This window comes from Cydia pomonella, chromosome 3 (assembly GCF_033807575.1).
Source record: "Cydia pomonella isolate Wapato2018A chromosome 3, ilCydPomo1, whole genome shotgun sequence".
In the NCBI taxonomy this organism is placed as follows: Eukaryota; Metazoa; Arthropoda; class Insecta; order Lepidoptera; family Tortricidae; genus Cydia; species Cydia pomonella.
The window spans coordinates 11,444,970-11,468,996 of record NC_084705.1 but is presented as its reverse complement, the minus strand read 5'-3'; the positions used below and the strand labels follow the sequence as shown (position 1 = coordinate 11,468,996).

General features: G+C 35.6%; 1 protein-coding gene across 1 annotated transcript in view; it reads right to left on the bottom strand.

Annotated features, from left to right (window-relative positions):
- Window positions 1-3,133: 3,133 nt before the first annotated feature.
- LOC133516086 (lachesin-like) overlaps window positions 3,134-24,027 on the bottom strand; it is a 41,266-nt gene continuing 20,372 nt past the window's right edge. The window contains exons 2-8 of the mRNA XM_061848800.1: window positions 21,792-21,889; window positions 20,806-21,013; window positions 19,208-19,372; window positions 17,707-17,835; window positions 14,585-14,719; window positions 10,450-10,602; window positions 3,134-3,323 (exon numbers count right to left, since the gene is read on the bottom strand). Coding sequence (XP_061704784.1) covers window positions 3,178-3,323; window positions 10,450-10,602; window positions 14,585-14,719; window positions 17,707-17,835; window positions 19,208-19,372; window positions 20,806-21,013; window positions 21,792-21,889 — 1,034 coding nt within the window. The 3' untranslated portion in view covers window positions 3,134-3,177. The remainder of the gene's footprint in view (window positions 3,324-10,449; window positions 10,603-14,584; window positions 14,720-17,706; window positions 17,836-19,207; window positions 19,373-20,805; window positions 21,014-21,791; window positions 21,890-24,027) is intronic.

The window sequence follows — 24,027 nt, the reverse complement described above, 5'->3', positions numbered from 1 at the left end:
ACTCGCTATGATATATGACAATAGTGACGGCTCCGCGCCGACACAGTTACAGCTGTGTACACGGGAATAGTAAGAAAGAGAGTGGCAAACAGTAGTCGACATTACAACTTCGTCTAGTACAAAAATTGTTTCAAGTTAACATAACCATTTACATTAAAAATACCTTTAATAATTCGTAAAGCTGGCATTTGCAATAGTGCTGAAATATCGGGAACTCATTGAAGGAAGTACCTATACTGCTATGTCACATAGCTTGTGAGCAATATAATAGCAGTCAATGAAAAAAATAATTTAAGGGAAGGGAAACTTAAGGGAGGTTTAATTATGTTACCTACCTATTTAACATTTATTTAATATAAACTGTAAGCTTTACTTAAATACATATAAATATACTCATAAAAATTACGGCATATTTACTTCCTAGCAGAAGTTCTAATGAAACTGGAAAACCGGATGAAAAATATACAATTGTGTATAATTACTCAAAAAAAATCGTCTACGAGTATCATTCGCACTTGTTGATATTTGATCGACTATTTGGTTTGTTTGCTTGCCTGAGGCTCTGGTAATAGTGCTGATGACAAACCTAGACTGTCTATAACCTTTTTTAGAAATTATTTATTAAAGTTACACTAGTACGAGTATACTCGTAAATACACTACTACTTATACATTGTTATACCCCGTTTAGTAGTGTTAGCAGTTATATCTGCTCATATTACGCCATAAGTGACCCGGAACGAGCGGAAGGAGTGACTGATCTCCTTCTCACACTCAAAAAATTGCATGCTTTATTGGCCTTAGAGGGCGTTGGCCAGAAAACGAAAACATTCCATTCAACCGCGCCACACAGAGCACATATTGGACATAAAGGCCATAAAAAATATATTGATATCTAAATTATATCAGTACGTTGTCATTCGCGCATGCATGTATAGGCGCGAGCGAGACGCACAGGAGAATGTTATCAACCAGACATCACTCTGATATCAAAATGTTAGATCGAATTGGCTTCCGACTCTAACGTTTACTATAGTTGAGCACAATACGCGGGTAAGTCTGTATTTAGAAATATGTTTGTGTCACATTATAAGACAAAATCAAATGAAAATGGAAACTTAATTTTAAGGACTGCGGTACACGCGATATTTTTACGCAATATCGATGCTGCCACGATGCCGATGTGGTCTCGTGACTAGAAATATTGCGTGTGTACCGACCCTAAATGTCTTTTATAACTTAGATTAGACTTTAGGACCATTATTCGTTACTTTGAGTTTACTTGAGACATAATTATTGTTGCAGTTTATTTCACTCTTGAATATAAAGTAGTGCTTTTGAATACTATTTTATCTTATTCACTGTGTTGATGGATTGTTTAATCACAGCACTTCTAGCATAGCAAGTTGCGCATGATATATGAAGTCGTGCGAGACGAAGCAAGTTGCGCTAGACATATTTATGTAAGTTATACCAAAAGCTTTCGACACATCTGTTAATGATGTGACATCGTTAAGTAAGCGTTCTTAACGGTGATGATTAAGACGAAAGATGGACTAAGACTTATCTAGACAGGCGGCAGCTTGTGAAGCCAAGTTCAAGGTCAAAGTGCTGTAGGTTCAGGTAGCAGAGTTTTTGAAAAATTGTACTGCTTTTTTGGATCACAATATGGTTCCCAAAAATGTAAATAGCAATCTTGAGGATTTTCTGTAGAGACGTCATCGATTCGTATACTGATTTTTTTTACTTAGGCACGATAACTTCGAAAGTGGGGTAATTTAAAAAAAAGCTGATATATACTTTTCAGAAGCATTTCATACTTCAGAAACACTTACGCTACTGCAACGCCTATCAAGGTATCTTGCTTTTTGTTTTTACAATACTTACCTACAAAGTGCTTCCAGTTTAGTAGACATTAGTTATTTTCAAAATTATCCCAGTTTAGAAGCACAATATACATTACTTTAATTCGGTCTTAGGTATTCCTTCCGCCCTGTGGTATGGGGGCAAAAAGAATATTTTTTCCCTATTACTAAATGGAGGATTACGCTTTTTTGAATGTACACTACCGCTCATAAGTAAATACTTAATGCCTAAATAGGCAGTTATTATTCCTATGGATACGTTAGAAAAACTTATAAATAGGATGCCGAGACTGTGTGCGGCGTGGTTATCAAAAGCAAGGCGGGACACATTGATGAAGCAAAAATTTTGTACCTATTTGTGTCGTTATGTTATAAAAGTTAAACTATTATTTTGTTTGTATGTATTCTACTTTTAAAAATAAAAAAATATATTTCTTGTTGTTATTAAGTAAAACTGTAATTTTTAACGATATTACCTGAATTTGAATAGTGACTAAATACAACATGCCATTCAAACGTAATCTACGGTTTGAATGGCATGTTAATCATCAACATCTTCCTCGCGTTGTCTCGGCATTTTGCTACGGCACATGGGAGCCCTTGGGTCCACTTGGCAAGTAATCACCAGAATTGGCGTAGGCACTAGTTTTTACGAAAATGACTGCCATCTGACCTACCCTTCCAACCCAGAGGGTAAACTAGGCCTTATTGGGATAAGTCCGGTTTCCTCACGATATTTTCCTTCACCGAAAAGCGACTGGTAAATATCAAATGATATTTCGTACATAAGTTCCGAAAAGATCATTGGTACGAGCCGGTGTTTGAACCCGCGACCTTTCAATCCGGGAAAGGCGCGCGCTCTTATGGCTAGGCTACCAGCGCTCATTGATAAAAATATATATTAACATTATATTAGATAAAGTTATTTTTTTTAAGCAACCGTAGGAGGAAAACAACTAATATAGGGCAACACAATATTAATGTTGGAGTTTTAATTAATTATTAAGTTCTTGGCCGCGGTATCTTGTAACTTACGATTTTTTTATTGAGATGTCGATACTTGCGCGTGTAGCAAGATGATGGGTAGCTGGTAGATTTAGGTATCTAAAAGTCCAAAACCTGCTTTTAAATGCTGGACGCGCTTCGGCAAAATTCTCATCTTCCTGCATCTATCTCATTCCACCACATAATAGACATAATAGCTTAAGCGCGGTTTGCCGTTTGCTACCGTAAGTGAATGTACGTTAAGAAAAAAATGAAACGGCTGTGAAAATATTACAGTAACAATATATTTGGTATATATACAAATGAAGTTATAACGCGGGAAGCAGGAGCAGGGCCAGCGCGAGGTGAACTGCGCACGCGCCACTGCGCTTGAGTGCTTCGAGCTCGCTGACGTCCGGCGTTTCATCCTCGCCCACCTCGTTGTACTGCGCCTCCTCGAACTTGCCCGACAGCGCTGTGAACATCAAATATTATAATAGGAAGTTTATCATTCCGGATGTCTAAAACAAGAATCGCGGGTAGGTATACCATATATACCATAAGATAAAATACCATTATTAGGGTTCCAAACCTCAAGAAAAAAAAGGTTATAGGATCACTCGTGTGTCTGTGTGTAACTGTCACAGCCAATTTGCTCCTAAACTCCAGGACCGATTTAAGTGGCCCGAAGACGGACAAGTAACGTAAATAAACGTTTTTTTAACGTTTTCGGATACTTTTGGGTTATATCAAAAAGTCAAATTTTGCAAAACATATCGTATGAAAAATCAAAGATGTTGTTATGAGGATTTTTATAAGATATTAATTCGATCTGATTCATATACTTAATATAATTAAAATTAGAATACCTGTAGGTATTGTATTGGACCTTGAAGACAAACTATTTTTTTTGTGGAGCCATGTAAAATTACATGTAGGAATTTCATTGTCATTAAAACAGGTAAATAAAAATAAATCATTTCTAAACTGCACACTTGTTCAAAAGCACTGACACCCATATCTAAAGTACACACCCACCCAAATCTGATAGGCGGCTACGAGTGCTACAACGTCGAGTCGAGTAATTTAGATGTGAGCGAGCTTGCTTTGTGCTTTTTGTGTTGCTTTGGAATAGGTATATAGTTTTATACAATACACGTTCTGTGTGTGTTTTAGCAAACAAATAATTAGTGCACTGGCGAAAACATTGTCCTTTAATTAAAAAATAAAAATAAAACTTCAAACTTTATAACTATGTAAATAATTTTAGCTTAAGTGCCCGACTTACAAAATATTATTTACCCATTTTAATATATTTAAACTATTAAATATGTATTTGTCTCACGAGTGACTTAAGGAGCCGCAATTGCAAGTCTAAAAAGCCACATGCGGTTAGTGAGAAGCGGTTTGCCAACCCCTGACTAAAGGGGAAGAACAGCTTTGCGATCCTAGCGAAATAACGGTACTTTTTCTATGAAATTCGATTTAGTGAGAACTAAATCTTAACAATTCACTTTTATTATGATGTCGATCGCTTCAGCATAATTCTATGTTTGTAGATTTCGCTTTAAAAAAAATGTTTTGCAAATTTTGAATATAAACTAAAACCTATAAACCTAGTTTTTCATTGTGTCAGTAACATACTAAAAAACATGGAAAATATAAAATATTTAGAAGTGGAAATACGTCTCGGTTTCTAGATGATTACTTCCCTCTGGAATACGCTAGTTACTTATATGATAACGTATAACAACATTGGCCATAGTAATTACATGGGTCCTCATATTACGAGCTCTAATTTTTAACAAGTCGTACGGTCAGCAGCAAATGACACAACGCGCAAAAAATATCTGCCATCCTCTAATACTTTTTAAATAGTGATATATCTCTACAGATCTTGTTTAAAAGTCCAGATACTTTTTTATAGTCTAATTATTCTATATAACACAAATATTATCTTTATTATTATATCGAAAATTTGTAAAATTAGACCATATAAACTGCGAATTGGGGACTTCACACACAAAAATTAATGTATGATATAAATATTGAATTACTTATTTGAAAACACTCAAAAGCCAATGTTATCAACAATAAAACCTACATGGATCGATGTTTTGCCCTCGTTAGGCTCTGTTTGAAAATTAAATCGAAACATTACAATTTATCACCAGGGCTACCGCGAAAACACAAACTAATTATTTTCTAAATGTACTTACCCTGGTTTGATCGAATTGTCATTTTCATACGTCCCTATATATATTGTAAATTTCATCGATATGGCTGAAGCCGTGTTTGATAAAGTACCAGAAAAATATGCAAATGTACCTAAACAATATGATAGATTATTTGCCGTTCCTGAAGATATACTAACATTTGCCCGGGATTTCGTCTGCGATTGGGATGTTGATGATGATGTGGATTGATAAATCAGTTCTGCGGTTTCAGCATGAAGAGATGACGGACAGACAAACAGTTACTTTCGCATTTATAATAAGTACATATTAGTTAGGATCTCTTTTTGTTAATCTATTAAAGAATGAATTCTTTTGATGCTGACTGTATAAGTAATCTAACCAATTATTTGAACCGATATAGTTAAAATTTGGTATAGAGATACAGGCTAATTCAAACGTGCACTGACATCTAATTGATATAAGAAATTGGAATCATATCAGAGGGCCTACCGTGAACACCGAAGGGCGCAAATTGCGGCCTCTTTTTCTTTTACTCCCATTAAGAGCCCGGTAACGATTTTAGGCCAAAAATTTAAAATTGATAGATTTAGTCGTTGAAATTATACACCTTTTGTTACGTAATCTGTAAATAACAAGTATTGGTTTCTATTAGCACATTTTTTCATCTTGCCGTTTAATAATGGGGTCGAGAGCATGCGTCCCCGGTAATAGGTGACGAGAAGGGACAGTTTTTAAAAATTCACCAAAAAATTATGATAGTAAATTATACAAAACGATGTATAAGAACAGTTTCCGCAAATGTTGTAGATTGTTTAAATATCAAAATTACGTTGAAATTAAGTCAATTTTTAGAGAAATTGTCACTTGTTTTAAAGTAATTTCTGAAAAATGATTTCGTTTAACTTTCATTTACACTACTTCAAATTTATAATAACAAAAATGTAGTTTATTAAAGTTGAAATACAGGATATTTGTAATACAAAATTACTATTTTTAGCAGTACAAACTTTACGAAATTTACAAAGAAGATTGACAAAATCACTGCTTTACGCGCGTTTACCTAAACGTCCATCAGAAAAAAAAACATTACTAATTAAGTGAGTCTGTTTTCAAAAAGATAAGATAAGATTTCTTTATTGTCAAAGCTGTGTTTGTACATAGGTCTTATAAACATCACAAATGTCCATTAGCTTGCCCATTTCGGGCGTACAATAATAAACTAATACATGCAAACGTAAAACAATAACAATAACATAACATCAAAACAATTAATTTTCTATGTACATAAAATATTAATTTAAATTATAGAAACTTTTTACTAACAGCCATTTCTTGAGCGTGTTTTTAAATCTGATCCCATTTTGGGCCTTAATATATTCAGGCAAGTGATTAAATATTTTTATTCCTGTGGCATATGTGCTCCTGCTTAGTATAAAACTAGAAGGTCTAACCGTACAAACATCATATTTATATTGCAATCTTATATTATTTTAAAGTCATTTTTCTTAATAAAAATGTCATTTTGTTCCTTAACTAATACACAATTTTCCAAAATATAGATACATGTCAAAGTTGATAATTCATTGTCTTTAAAAATTTCTCTAAGAGATTCCAGATACCTAAGTTTAAATATTCTTCAAAAGAGATGCATGCGTATAATACGCATGCATCTCTTTTGAAGAATAAATGTTGATTCTACGTTTACCGAATTACCCCAAAATATTATGACATATGTCAGGTGGGGATAAACATTTCCATAGAACGCCTTCTTTGCGACATCTGTTGAGGTTATGTTTGTCAATATTGATAACGCATAACATGCGCTGGCTAGTTTTTTATTTATTTTATGTGATGCTTCCAGTTTAGGTTGCCATCTATTGTGACTCCTAAGAAATTTGTACAATTTACTTGTTCAACTTGTTTACTGTTCATAACTACATTAACACTTTTTGGTACCTTTTTATAATTTAGAAATTGTACAATTTTTGTTTTTTCTAGGTTTACACTTAGATTTAAAGTCGACAACTAATCCATTACATGAGTTAAGGTATTATGTAATTCATTGGCTATATCTGACCCATTGTCTTCGGAGATAAAAATAGTGACATCATCGGCAAACAAAACACACAAGTGGTGAGCTATCAAGGGGAACTCATTTACATATACCAAAAACAATAGTGGTCCCAGTACACTGCCTTGTGGTACACCTTTGCTATATATTTCACAATCTGACTGCACTCTTAATACTGTTTTGGTAGTCCTGTCATATGAATCTAATACAGTGACTTGAGTTCTTTTATCAAGATAGGATTCTATTCATTTTAAGGCAACTCCCCTTATCCCGATGTGATCCAACTGTTTCAGTAAAATTTCGTGAGTCACACAGTCGAAAGCCTTCGACAAATCTATAAATAATCCGAAAGATGTTTTTTCTTGTCCATATCTAACCATATTTGATAGAGAATTTTGAATATGGCTAAGGTTGTATTTTTCTCCTTTTGAAACCCAAATTGATTCGCGTTTAATATTTTATATTTGTCAAAGAATGATGTCAAGCGATTCAATATAACTTTTTCGAATATTTTTGAAAAATTTGGCAGCAAAGCAATGGGTCTATAATTGTTTAATTCCCGTTTAGATCCTTTTTTATGCAAAGGTCTTATTAACGCCTTCTTTAGATCGTCAAGAAAGATACCATGTTCTAAAGTTAAATTGATTATATGGTTCAGGGGTTCCACTATGTGTTCAATACTTGATTTTATTATTTTCATAGGTATTTGGTCAGTGCTATTCTTACTTTTTAATTCTTTAACAATTTTCAAGATCTCTTGTTTTGTCGTCGGGCTCATAAAAATGCTACCTAAAGTTGGCTGTGACAGTTTATAAAAAACTTATTTACTGCATTTGCAATGTCAAGAGGATTATCCAGAACCATATCATTGATCTTAATAGACTATCGTATTTTTACTGTGTTTGTTTGTTATGTATTTTGTTTTATTATTTGCCATGTAGCCTTACTTTTGTTCGTACTCTGTCTAATATAGTTTATATTTGTGTTTCGTTTGGACTGCTTCGTTACCATTTTTATGATCCGGCAATATTTTTTGTACTCATTTTTAACTATTTCGTTACCTGATTTTTGAGTTTGTAAGTATAATTGCCGCTTCCGTTTGCTCGCTACAACAATCCCTTTAGTTTTCCAGTTTGGCTTTTTTCGTGAGTAACTCTAATTTTTTCAGTCGGTATGCACAGGTCCAGAATAAGACTGAAGGTATCAATAAATGCTTTATAAGCGTAATTTGGATCTGTTGCGGAGTAGACATCTGAAAAGCTGATTTTTGAAATGTATTTCAGAAAAATTTCTAAATACCTATCTGGATTCCGATTATATATGTACCAATACTGTTCTTTGAATCCCAAGCCAGCTGGAACCGTAATAATCTGACAAGTATGGTCAGACAGTCCGAGGTCCAGCACTTCTACCTGACAGTGTTTTTTATTAGTGAAAATGTTGTCTATGCATGTTTGTAGGAGCGGAAAGTATTTAGGAAAAGTTCAGTTTTATTGTTTTTCTCGAGAATATTAACATTGAAATCCCCCAAGAAAAAAATATTTTTATAGTTGTGTCTTTGCCTTGTCAGCTTATTTAAAATAAATTCTATGTTTACAAGAAAGACATCTAGGTTGCTATTTGGCGTTCTATATACGCATATTATCAGATAGTTGAGATCACATATTGTTGCCCCACAACATTCAAAATGACGTTCTACCGACATCTTAGTTATCCAATCCAGCTCGCAACACTCGATTTCGTGCTTTGCATAGATTGCTACTCCACCCCGTTTTTTCCGCTTGCGTGAGAAATGAGCAACTTTTTTGTAACCATCAATTTGTAAGATTTCAACTTCCTCGTCTTAAAAATGTTTCATAAAAGCAACAAATATCTGTACCTTTCTCTTGCAGCATTAGTTCTAATCTTGTTTTGATTTCATACTCTGTGTATTTAAGTGTAGAATAACGAGGTCGCATTGAGTTTTCTCGCACACAATTCCCTCTTTATGCACGAAAAAAGGCTGACTGGTTTTGTTGCTGCTCATTTGTGTTACACCGGTTTTCTAATTGTGTTACTTTGGCTTGTTTCAATTTAATTTGTTCAAACATGTACGGTATCGCGGTGTTACGGCTAGATAATTTATGGATCGCTTGATAATTGATGGAAGCATATTCTGCCCAATTGAATGATTGCCATTACACTTTATCTAGGCGTTATAGTCGACACCTACCAATAATTAGCACTTCCCAATAGTTGGCACTTAGCAATAGTCGAAGCCTACCAATAGTCGACATTTACCAATAGACGACACCTACCAATAGTCGGCACCTACCAACAGTTGGTACTGACCAATAGTCGACACCTACCAATAGTTGGTACTTACCAGTAGTCGACACATATCAATAGTCGGTACCTCCCAATAGTTGACACCTACCAAGGGTTGCCCCCTACCTTTAAAGACAGCAGTGATTTTTCTCAGAAAACAGTTGAACATGACTGGTACTGTGTTGCAAATTGCTAATTCCATGCAGGCAAAGTCGTGGGCAAAAGCTAGTAGTTATTATAATTATCCTCGCCGAGTTTGAGCTTCGCGAATAAAAAAGATACTGAATTAGCTAACTTAAGATATATATTTATGTATCGTCCAGGGCCTAAATTCTTGCTTCGCTAACTCGATTACATAGGAATACATAGTAAACGTAGCTCTAGTTCCCTCTCACGCCTATATAAGTTATTTTCAGTCTATTTTTGCGGTATGAGAATGTAGCCGCGAGGGTAAAACCATAATTGTAATTGAGCTTCTGACGAGCGAGGGACGTAATATAAAAGATCAACACGCTGGCGTTTACCTAAAGACAATCAGTAAACAATGTTTTATTTTTAATCATCTTATGGATTATCAACATTCACTTCTTTCATTTTTATCCGTATTCATGTTTTTACTGAAGATTGATTTGTTTGTTTTCATTAAGAGTCCCTGGCAAGCTAGGCCGAATTTCACCTTTACAAACAGAGTTTCGTTCTCATAGTTTAAAACTGCGTGTTGGAGCGTAATTAAACTTTGCGCGTATATCTAGTCATGTATATAATTTATATATATTTAGCTCCAGTTTCAACAAAATAGAGCAAAAACTAATTTTGTATAAAAATTCTGAAGCTAAATAAACTAATTGCACTAGCCCTGCATTTAGTTTATTTAGCTTCAGAATATTTCTTATCCTATATATTGTAAGTACAAAGTTTCAGAGCAATCTAGCTAGGTAGTTGTTTTAAAACGGGAGCGTAACTACGTTTGTATGGAGAACCGAGCTTGCTGGGGACCCTATAATAACAGACCTATGTATACTTACAGTACAATTTGATTGTCCCATCGGTGTCGCCCAGCGAGTTCTTTGATATGCAGCTGTAGGTGCCAAACGTGGACCGCACTACTTTCTTGATCTTCAACCGCATGTCCACTTCGTACCCTCTTTCCACTGCGGTGATCTCGAATCTTTTGTCCGCTGTAAACATAGGAATAGATAAATCAAGAATTTATTTACTTTTGAAGGGGAGGGGATATGTTAATACGATCTCAACATGATTTGATATTATTATTCTCCTTTATTTATCATTTTCTTCTCAGGCTAGGCTTCCCTTCATGTGCTCCTTTATGGACCAAAAGCTCCGCCAGGCATTCTCGGTCCGTCTTGCAACTTGTTTATCTTGCCGCGCCTGGAAGGAGACTATTTGGCCCAGGTACGTATATATATACTCATGGACATATTTTATTTCTCCCCCGTCTACTTCTACTCCTATTGGTGCACTATTGTTCATGAGCTTAGACTTTGACATGTTTATTGTTAACCTAACTTCAAGGCTTGCCCTGCTTAGGTCCTGCAGCATGACGCGGAGCTCTGTAGCTGAAGATGAGAACAGGACAATGTCGTCGGCGAAACTTAGATTTGTTAACTGTCTTCCGCCGACGTCAATTCCTTTATGTTCCCATCTTGCCACCAGCTACCTGAACACCTGTTCAAGGGTACTATTGAACAACTTAGGTGACAGGGGATGGCCTTGCTTGATGATGATTTGATATTAATTTGAAATTATTCTCAGTGCATTATTCGATGTGCACTGGAAGTTTAGCGAGTAAATATGACAATAAAATTCTATTTTAGTCCGCCCGGGATTTGTAAAAAATATATTTTCATAGGTAGTTAGCGATTTGTTTACAGTTACGTAAAATATGTCTTTTTCTTTCTTTTTTTTTTAGATGAAAAGGAAAAATAAAGACAATCCTTTAACAATTCCGATATAACAAATCATAGACACACGTGTTTTATGTGATAGCATTTCCTAACAATGGGTTAGTATTGTTATCCTTCTTTTAAAAATGGTTCATTGTGTCTATAACAAAAGTGACATTGTACCTTTTACTTATTATTACGAAATAAAATAAGTAATTTTGTAGTTCATGAACAGATAGGACTTCTCGTACCAACGAACAGAACGGGCAGGCGATGCGAGCCAGCTCGGTGCCTTGTCGCCACGACACGGGAGGAGCCTGAGATTGACGGGGTGCGCTGCACGCGTCAGGGTAGAAACGCTTTCACCAATCGTGCATTCTCACTCTCTTAAGACGCAAGGGGACGACCGCCCCGAAACCGCCTTTCCATACAAACGTAGTCCCCATTTTCCTCTCTGGATATTGTGATTATTAACAATATTTTTATACAATTTGATGTGTTTTAATTGTAGCTATGCTCGACTTGATTTTTTTTTCGATTTTTTCAATGTTATTAACAGTTATGACCTTTTTAATAAAATTTTGTATGAAAGCTGTATTTCGCTCCTAACTTTCAAAATAATCAAATAAACGAAATAAATCAAACGGTCGGGCAAAGCTATGACAAAACATTAAATTCTGTAATAATATTTTCCATAATGTAAATTTGTTTTAATACAACGACGATGGCAAACAAGCATACGGCCCGCCTGATAGTAAGCAGTCACCGTAGCCTATGGACGCCTGCAACACCAGAGGTATTACATGCGCGTTGCCGACCCTTTAAGAACCTGTACACTCTTTTTTTGAAGAACCCCATAAAATCCAGAGAGGAAAGTGAGGACTACGTTTGTATGTAGAATCGATCGTCCTCTTTCCTCTTAACGAATTGGCTGTTGCGCAACCAAAAATGGATGTGTTCCACTACTCAGCAAACATGTTTGGTAAGACCATCTATTTTGTTTTAAATATATGGAATAATTCATCCTTTGTCTTTATCTTTTCATCTTTAGCATTCAAACAGGTAGCTTAAGAAATGCACGCAATAATATGAGTACCTACTTACCCTATCAAATAAGCCTTCAAATGTACCTACCCGTTGTAAGTAGACTACTAATTAATTTTATTGATTAAAGATCAGAAGGTGACATACTTAACCCTTTAACGGGCATATTAAGGGTGTTCGAAATTATGCGAAATTGAACCCTTTCACTTAAAATAAATTTTATAATCATTGTGGGTAATATATTTACTCGGTTGTACCTACAAAGGCTTACAAGATATTTTTTCAATCCTTGGGAAGACTAAAATGCAGGACAATCCCTACACACTCAGTAAATGTTAATGGATCGTTCGCCATTGTATTTAAGGTGCCGTAGGTTCAGCAAGCAGAGTTTTTGATAGATCGTAATGCGTTTTCGATCATAATACGGTTATCAAAAATATGGATAGCAATTTTGAGGCTCTCCGCTAGTAAATTCATTGGTTGAAAACCTGATTCTGAAAACTTTCTCTCGCTAAAAAAACACGAATATAATAGGTCTACAACGCACCATTAGAATTTATAGCAATTTTTGCACAAAAGCTGAAAATATGAAAATTACTTCTAAAAATGCGCAGTTTTAGTTTTTAACAAACTCATTGGTTTCTTTTTTGTTCAAAATTACCAAAAAATAAACAATTTGATAACAATGATACCTATTCGCAATCCCGGGTCCGGGGGCTCTCCGCTCAGTGCTTAGCGAGCTGTGACCTGAACTCACGGAGCCTTATGTGAAACATTCACATCAATTCATGGTCACCCTACAACACCGTATTAATAAGGATAACTTTCATAAACGCTAAGAAAGCAGAGTACTATTTATGAAGAAAATAAATAGTCACACTTAAGTGAAATAAAATTTTTCAAAAGTAACCACAGTCATGACATGTAGTTTGACAGAAAAAGCGAAGAATTTCGGTATCTGAAGTATTCTAATTGTGGGATGTCCATGCATGTCGTGGACAATTTAAGCGATTTAGCTTGTAACACTTAAAAAAATAACTTTAATCTTACTAATGCTATCACGAAACAGTAGATAGTAATAATTTGCTGAATGCGTTTAGCCTACTCACGTCTCCACAATCAACCTGTAGAATTTGTATGTTCCACTCGCTACACTTAGGACTCTCAGGAGTATTTAATTTATGTATTGACCGAATGACTATGTGTTTAATATTACATATTTATTACACGAAAATTTCTCATTATTCCTCATGTATTTGATATTAATTACCCGCATATAGGTATGGAGATAGATATACCTACTTATATTGAATATTTACCTACCAATGGAGGTGAAAAATATTACGTTAGGATCTCTGGCTGGTAACTTAAACCAGGACCCAACCCAAAATTTGCAGCCCAAGTGGAAGAAGCAAAACTCTAACACCTTTTTTACCTTACGCTTTGGACTTAGTTGTCTTCGTCCAAGTACCTAAGAATTCGTATTGCATCTCTATTTAAATGGATATTTTAGCCGAGTGAGCTGACTGTAAATGTACAATCAGCCGCAAAAGTGCATGGCGACTCTATCAATGAATTCATTCATAATTTCTCAATGCAATTTCACAGCTCACTGTACCTATAGCTAATCAATAACAGCAACATATACAAGAATACATATACTACAATAATACACATACTTATTTATGTATCGTTATAAAATAAAATACATCTCCATTTATAGTAAGGTTCTGTATTTATAGCCGCTGTAAAATACATATACACATGCAGGCAGACCAAAGATTTTTTACCGGAATTGAACTACTAGCTCACCAATATATGTATGTACTACTGAAATTACCTAGGAACCAACTACGTAAAATGGAAGGATTAATTACAGGACATAGTGTGTACTAAACAAACACCTACACAATGTGGGTAAAACAGACAGCCCCATGTGCAGAGCGTGCATGGAAGAAGAGACTCCTAGACTGCAAACAGGTAGAAGTATACAGGAGCAAATACCTAGGGACTCCGTGCAAACTAAGAGGCAGTTAGCAACCTGAAAGCATTGCTAGGCTTCGTGGAGGAGCTGGGGTGGTTAGAGATGCGCTACCTCGATTTCACGCAATAGGTACAATGGTTGTCGATTTGCGGAAAATGCCCAGAAGCACTAACTAACTATACATAAACATAAATGAGAAGTACGCGCTAATAATAAAATTTCACTTACACTGTGATATGATTTGGTCATTTATCGTCCAATAATTGATAGATCTGGGAAAAGCTTCCGAGTGGCAGTCAAGATGCACCGTATCGCCCTCTTTTGCTCCCACCAGCTGGTTCTGTATTGTCATAATAGGGGGAACTGTAACAAATGATTAACAATAGTATTTTGGTTACCCAGTATTCTATCTACTGTAGGGTCAGTCATGCCTTCAGGCTAAAGGAAATATATCGTTTGTATGGATGATTTACATTAAATTGCATCGTTGTCACTAAGACGCATAATATATTAGATGGGTCATAATAGTAGTTTTTAATTTATTGAGAATCGACAAAATTGTAGATTTTTATTTACTTTGAATAACAAACTACCGCTGCAATTAACGAATGAAACTATAATGAGTCGTAGTCTGTAGGTATAATTAAATTAGGAACCACGTAACATCATGACAGGGATTTTTTCGTAATAAATACTGTCTTGGGTGGTAAGGTTAATTCATTGATAAAACACATCAACTTATCACCAGCGCAAAAGGCACGGCAGTAAAAGTTGTGTTTTTCGATGTGGTCACGCAACAGCCCGGGAACGGCAACCATCGCGCCAGCTGCTAAAAATAGTGAACATGATATGCCCGCTCCGTGAGCTTTAAGTGTTTTATTCGTATCGAATCCTTTGTAGTTTCGTTGTTAGTTTTGATCAAAAGAAGTTATTCTGGTACATTTTACGAAAATCATTAATGATGAAGTTTTGTGCTGAATTGTATAACAGTAAATAGTAAAATGGATTTGTGAAAGTGCAAAGTATAAGTAGTCTATTAAGGTGAAAATTAAAATACAGTTTTCCCCCTTATTCATAAAACTTATCAAGTTTTAACAAGCCTCTGTTATATTTTGTCTCCTTATAAAAAACGAAATGTCATAATGACGGATAGAAAGAAAAGATTATCAACGGTTTGTTGTATAGATTCGATAAACGTTTATGAGTAACACCATTAATGTTTTATACTTGGTTCTTAACAAACACATGCCTGGCAACGCATACTCGCTCATCTCTGGTCGAAACGCAGTCTAATGCGGGTTAGACACTTTCATTAATGTTGTTCTTATTTTAAGGTTAACATTGTACTGATTTGAATGAAAAGAAGGAATGTCTAAATTATTCGCAAAGTTTTGACTCTCATTCCCCAAATTTAACGAGTGTTAATGTGATTTCATATTATTAATCTGATCCGGGACATAATTATCCTCTTCATTTTGATACTTACTAATAAAATCAGGATAGATTCACATCACGTTAAAACTTTTACCGTGCGTATTTTACAGCAGCGAAGAAGGGTGGAAACAACTTAAATCCGAAGCGCTTAGTAAACAATAATATTTTTTAAAACCCTTAGAGAGTAAATCGTGCTTAAGGCGCTGTCAGTTCCGAATTGGGTAATCTGTCGTCCAGTCGCTGTGGCCGAAGGGGCTGGGAAGCGGTAAATTTATGCGTAAAGCGGAAGATACCGAAAAATATATGCTTGACATATTTAGAGAATGGGAATGGTTACACTTTTTAGGGTTCTGTAGTCAACTAGGTCCCTTATTTTTTCGACATGTCCGTTTGTCCGTACGCGACTTTGCTTCGTAATATAAATCATGCATGGCGACAGAACGGTAAAATAGAAATATTTTTTTAGCTCGTACGTATAGCTGATAAAATAGAAACCGGACAAGTGCGAGTCGGACTCGCACACCGAGGGTTCCGTATTTTTTAGTATTTGTTGTTATAGCGGCAACAGAAATACATCATCTGTGAAATTTTCAACAATCTAGCTATCACGGTTCATGAGATACAGCCTGGTGACCGACGGACGGACGGACAGCGGTACGGAACCCTAAAAATGGTAACTACGGAATTTTACTTTTAATTTTATATTTTTTAAATATTATGGTTTATTTTGTCCTTAATTTCAAACAAACGTACTCCCAAAATGCCTAAATGTATGTCAAATATTTTCCATTTTAAAATGGCCGATTGTCACAATATTTTTATTCATATCATCTAAGATCCAAAATACCCAAATGTTAAAAAGTATGTTTCATCAAATGCCGAAGTTCTGATGGAACTTCCTTTTTAAATATGTATAGGTACTTACTTAATAACTTTAACTACGTCTTATGTACAATTTTATCATTTTTGTTGTATTCTTTTATAACAGTTGCATAATATACATAGTTACCATTCATTAATGTGAGATAGAAATGATGAAATTTAGGTATTATGATTATAACATTATTTTGGGATGAATTATGAGATGAGATGAGAAAAAATATGAGAAAAAAAATCTGGCATTCGGGGATTCAGGTATTTTGACACTATAATTTCTGTTTTCAGATCTAGTCATTTTGGTAAATGCCTTAAACTAAATTAAGGTTCAATGAAACCAAAGCACTAAATCGACTCTAAAAAATTCATCATAATATACTTATGTCGGCGGCCGAGATCAGGTAGATCGTAATTTTCCTGTGTAATGTTTTGACGGTAGTCACATTAAACCAATAGGTATATAGGTTCGTTAGGTTGCTTCAGATGCCCAATGGGCAAACTGTCCAGAAATAGGACCTCCGCGTAGCGGGCCTCCGTCGACTCAGGGAACGACACATATATTTTGACGTTTCACGACATGCGTAGGAATTTCACGATCTGCCTGACCCTACGATAGACTGCTGACATGTATAAAAAAAAATATTAAGTTTAAAACTCGAACAGTAAACAACCTCATGATTCAGTTGATGATTCATCAGTAATTTTTTTCCAATTCTGGATACAAGGGTAAGGATCGAGGGACGTTATTTTGTTAAACATAATTTAAAAAAATGGATGGTTTCAGCAAGTAAACATAATTCAAGATTATATTATTCTAAAAGCATTGCCATAATTGTACGTTAAAACAGAACAGAACTTTTAGGAATGGGTACCAATTTAAACTAATACAAAAAAGTCTGTCTAAATAAAATGAAAACCTAACACACAACACAACATTACCAAACAAAAGACTAAGGAAAAGAGCATCACAGTTGCTTTGAAGCTAAATCAGTATTAAAATTGAATCGCATGAGATCTCTGAAAGTAGCATATTAACTCACAGTGCACCACCAGCATGACGCGCTTGCTGACGGAGGGCGGCACGCCGTTGCTCGCGATGCACAGGTAGGCGCCCATGTGCAGCCGCGACACCTTCACCAGGTGCAGCACCGCGCCGCTCACTGATGAATCTAATCACGAACATTGATATCGTAGTGTTCATAACCTTACATAATTCTTAATCACAGATTAATCTTATTGAATAACAGATAAGCTGCAAAAAAGCAATACCTACTTTATGCTGATTAACGTTTTTGCACCTTATCGAAGAAAACGTTAAGTCGTACACCTACAGTTAGTACATATTAAAGTTATATTCATGAAAGACGTTCGTTGCCACATTACTGCCGATTGAAACTTTGAATTCGTCACTAATTTTATCATGGAAATTGAAAGTGACAGCGCCCGCTTCTTCGCCTCAGCAGTAATACCGTAACAGTAATGCAACTTATACATACAGTTGCCATCTGAATATTACGTTCAATCATTTCTCCGGTTATTTAAATTAAATCTTTATGTATACCTTAATTAAAACATGCTATTTTAAGATTCTTACAGTGTTCTGGAAATGTATTCAGGAATAAAAATATAATACCAATTTAAAAAAAATCTTACATCGAGCTCGTACTTATGCAACCTCATGTGTGCCATGCGCGACGTATTGAAAATATATCAAATTGGTGTATGTAATATTCTGCGTTTCTGAATACGCTACCCGTAATTAAATCTATAACCAAGTTTAACAATGTTCTTGTTGTGGCGCCAAAGATTTAACTTAAATCGAACTTGGTTGGCGAAAACCGCAAAGACTTTGTTCTCCAAAACTGGAATGCTCGGACTTAATTTGCAACGGGAATGTCATCAAACAACAAGTTAATTTGAATCCGCAGACTTCAATAAGAAAGCGGGAGTTGTAGTAGAGTCCTTAAACTATGCAGCGCAGTAAAATGAGACCGAGACCGAGCACAATGTTCACGCGCCGGGGCGTTGCCTAACGAGACAGCTTCGGGGAAAGGATTCTTCCATTTCAAATCTCTTTACACCGAGCCAAATTATTTAATTTAAATTACTAAAATACAAGCTGCGCGAGACTTACATAGGCTAATCCCAGAAGCGCTGTTATTTTTACGCGAATTAAGAGATTGCCGTCTGAACTAGAGATTTATAACTCACAGTTCTTGTATATTTTATTTACTACCTCAAGAGAGTTTTCAATCATGTCAAGTTTCCGTCTTAACACTTTAAGAAATAACTAGTTCAAGAAATGGTTTCTGTCTCAAAGTATGAAGTAAAATGTTTGTTAATGTACCGTAAAAACCTTTAAAGTTAGTAAAAACTTGCCTTAAGAAAATTTATGGATACGTAACATGGATAAAAAAGTATGCTCTAAAATTTGCTCGTGGTATGATTACTATTTATATTTAACTCTTTTCATAGTCCTATTTTACTTGAATGAACCGTACTATAAGCGTAGGTATGTGTACTTGTAAAAAAATATCTCACTTTGAGTGTCGCTAAAGTTGGTAGCGGGTAGAAGGTCACCAGCCTCGCGCCGCCAAACCACGTTCGGCGTGGGCACGCCGTGCGCCGCGCAGCGTAGCGACACATTGGCGCCCTCCCTCGCCACCTGATCGCTGCTCGTCGGATAGTCCAAGATATCCGGTGGCACTATATTTTTAAACACAAGCAGTAAGTTTACAACCGCTATTAATTCGTTCACAAACGATCGACCACTGCAACAAACTTGATCCACTTCGAGCTACGAAGGACCAATCAGTTAATGTTTACAAATTCAATACGGTTAGAGTTAGACCTGCAACGATTTTGATAGGACACGCAGTGCAAGTGTTAAACGTTAGTTAAGTTAAACGGTAAACTTCTATGAAATTATAACGTTTAAATAACACCTGCACTACGGTGCTATAAAGATAGTTGCAGACTTTATATAATTTATTGTACCTATAATAATTATAGCTGTCAAATAACGAACGCAACAAAATAAAGATTATTTGCTACTTTGTTGTTTTATTACAAATTAACGGAAAAAATGTTTATTATATTATGTTTATTTCCAGATAATTCATTTCTGAACATAAACACTGACATCAGTTATCAACACGGGCTTCCAAAATCTACTTCAAGGATATATTATGCCCTTGCCGTAGTAGTTAAACAAAAATACTGTATATAATATTTATCTCGGTGAGAAAACATATGCTGTCGAGTTTTATCAAATTATCACCCGGAAAATATTGTTATAGGATTATTTATGTTTTATTAATTTAAATTTTTAATTTATTAATTTATTGCTAGTCATCATTGTTTACTAACCATTTTTCTACATGTGTAACTACTAACAAAAATATGGATTTGAAAAATTCTGAAATAAAATAAATTCAATGCAATTCAATAATATCAAAATAGTCAGGTCCCCTGCTTTATCGTGGACATCCATTATAAGGTATAATTAAAAGCACATATTCTCTTCCAATATTACTTATTTTCGGTACACTAAATAAAAAATACTACAAAATTAAGACGCATACTTACTTTATTCTTCTTACAGTAGCTATCCATTTTATTATTTGGTCTAATTTCCAACTCGGTGTTAGAATGTTTGTGGTGTGTGAATGTGTGTGAATCGGTGTTTTATACAGTATTAACGCAGTTTGCCATACAACAGCTATCATGGGCCATTTTTATCGTAAATGTTATTTTAAGGCAAAAAGCGTCAACGTATCAATTTTGGCCACATCATGCGCTGCGATCAATTCGTTATTCCTACAATAACTTTGCACCCGTCCCATTAGAGTTGGGAGCAAAAAACAAAATCCATACATTTTTAAAGCTCCTGATTTTTATAATAATTTAAAAAACGGAAAAAATCAAACAGACGGTCAAAGCTACGGTTAATACAGGCAGAATGTAACAACAATGGTGGAGATACTATCTGTAATATAGGTATTGTTACAACCTGTACTCATCAAATTGCGTAAAACTATTTTCTATAATGTTAAAACCAGAGAGAAAATGGGGACGACGTTTATATAGAGAATCGGTCATGTGATCTCGTCCCTTAGGTTGTTATAACTATTACGCACCTACAACGTCTAAGTACGCAGTTTGGCTCTTCATAGGGTCGGTGTTGAGCTGACACATGTACCAGCCGCGATCCGCCTGTCGAACGTCATGGATGTGGAGGAACCATACTCTCCTGTCGCTGTGGTTAACAGCAATCCTATGGTTCTTTGTGATCACGTGGCCCGCAATCGTCAGGATAGTCTGCGTGTCCACGCGTAACCACGCCACCTTGGAAGCAAACCTTGTTAATATGCGACCAATCTAAGCTTTATTGAAACCGAACAAGTGCCCTACTTAGGCGCGTCATTGCCTTATTCACGTCAAGGTTGAGATTGAATTTCAGATAACGGAGTAAACAACGTGGCTACGTAGTTCGGTTACGTAAAATTATTAAATTGAACTTACAGTAGAGTATTTAGGTACTACAATAAAATAAAGACGATAAATATTCAATTAATTTATATAACAAGCAGAAACATCTGCTAACGATGCTACGAGTATTAAGTCTCTGGATCCAGAGGCCGTGAGTTCAATTTTAACCAAACCAAGACAGTAATTTTTCCATTTTAAAATTTATTCTAAGAGATAAATATTCCTCTAGAAGTGATATTCAGTACAGAGCAGCCTGTAAGAGCTTCCCTCTCTGTGGAAAACTTCGGCCAGTGGTCATATATACTCGTCATATATATTGCTTGGACTGAGGTTTATCTGACATCGCTATTTGTACGTTACGTATAAACATACTTTTGACGCGCCCCTTACCAGACTGTTTTGTACAGAAAATTACAGACAAGGCGTCTCCGGTTGGTTAAATGCTCTAAGTTCAGTAGGCATCAAATTGAAATTTACAACTTTGGTTTATTCTTAGTACCTATAATAACGAAATATGTACGTTATTTTATCTCTTAAAACATACTAAATTTATAAAGAAAGTTTATAATCGATCGATCGTTTATCTTATTACGATCAAACACAAAATTAAATATCTCTCCAAAGAAGTACCAACCCTGTAAGATCCAAGGTCATTGACGACACAAGTGAAGACCGCCTCTCTTCCTAATGACACGGTCAAGTTATTCAGGCTATCTTCAAAGCGGGGGACCTCTGTAACAATAACAAAAGATTACTGAGCCTCCTGATAAACATTATGCGACAAATAAGAGACATAGTACATTATATAAATTGAGTAATTTCGCTATTAAACAATTCGTTTCGAATCAGCGGGAGTAAGAGTTTGTCGTCGTCACCGGGGTCATACACGCACAGAAAAACAAATGTTGCCTCTTCTGTTTTCGAAAGTTAGTGATACTGGACATATTGCTGACTAATTGTCTGCTGACTATGCCATTATTGCTGACTATAATATTGGGCCCCAAACGAAGACCGGATGGAAGTTGGACAGTCCTTAAGAACCGTGAGATTGAAGACCTAGTGGCTGAACCTAACATCATGGGAGAAAGTAAAGCCCACAGACTCCGTTGGTTGGGCCACCTTGAGAGAATGGACGAAGATCGGAACGTAAAAAGAGCGTACCTGGGTCGCCTAGCAGGAGGACGTCCTATCGGACGCCCTAGGTATCGCTGGAGCGACATGGTGGAGGCGGATCTGCGCGAGCTTCGAGTCGACAATTGGCGAGAGGTCGCACAGGACCGAGAAAAGTGGCGCTGTCTTGTGTCGGAGGCCAAGTCTCATTTTGGGTCGCTGAGCCAACGGAGTAAGTAAGTAAGTAAGTAAGTAAGTAAGTATGACATTAATTAGCTAAAACTAATCCTACATATTAACTTTTAGAAAAAAAAAAACCATTTTTGTTTTATTATATTCGTCTGTAGTGGTTACATAACTAAACTTAGATACCTAAAAAACGCATCATAAATTGCAAACCATATTGCACATATATTATGACGCCCATGGCAGGTTAAGAGAACATCTTGTGCTTTAATAGCTTTCCGGCTTGATTTTTTTTCTGATTATATGCCAATAGGTACTAAATTTCAGCATGCGCCTCTTCCTATTATTGAATTAAAAAAAAAAGTGTTTTACCTGTGTTTTATATGTGTTACTACCACTTAGTTGAGATCCACAATATGTCATTATAAACAGGTTAACACCCTCTATGTGTCAATACTCTTAAATTTTTTTATTTATTTCTAAAACAGAGTCACACGGACAGACAGACGAATAGCTTTGGTTACGGTAATAAGCTTAAAATACCTGATTTGGATATTTTAAATACGGCTTATTTAGGCGGGCAACAAAATTAGGACAACAAATTGCAAACGGTCCGATCTGTGTTTGCCTGCTAATTACAAACTGAAGAAATATTTACATTCAATTTAACAGTAAAATCACTAACAGGCTGCTGTAACAAAAGCCGATACGATAATAAATAAGTATGCTTTTTAGCGAGAAATATAAATATACACGATTCCGAATAGATCAGGGATTTGTTAAGCTTTATATTTTTTATCAGCTTACATTTATTTTCAATTAAGTCGGCTTTGTATTTACTTTCGCATTATATGAACAGTTTGTTTAGGTGACCGTACCGGTTTAATGAAATACATACAATGTACAATGTTTATGGTCCTCGCGAGTATTCTGTCGACTTGGGCTGAGCAACTTTATGACTCGGCCTTATTTTACTTTAAGCCCATCTTCGGACCTCATCTTAGTACTCTTTTCGTTGCATCCTTAAGGAGCGCGACTTTAGCTTTTGGAAAAAATGGCCCAGCCACAGGCACTAGCCTTTTCAAAAGCGACGGCCATCTGACCTTACAAATTCCAACCGGCTTCTTACTAGGCCATGTTGGGATTATTCCAGTTTCTTCACGATGTTGAAACTTGCTTGTTGGTACGGTGCAGATTTGCATTCGGGTTAGGGTATGTATCTGGGTTCTAACCAATATGAAGGAGGAGCATATCAATTCGGCCATTTTTCGATATGAAAGTATATAGTTCTAAGTTGGTCCCAATTTTGTCGAAATCAAGTTCATAATGATGGATGATGATGAGGATTTGAGGGAACTTCTTAAATTTTATCGGCATACATTTAGCGATTTTTATATTTTCATCAACAAACCAAGCTTTTGCATTTAAAAAAGTTCCATTGATGCAGCGGAACTACCTACTGACGATGACCAGAACGGAACTCTTTAACGACGCGTATTTCATGTTTGGCTATTTGTTTTCTTCGTTAGTTTAGTTTATTTATCTCTCAATACAATAATTTGTTCATAGTTAAT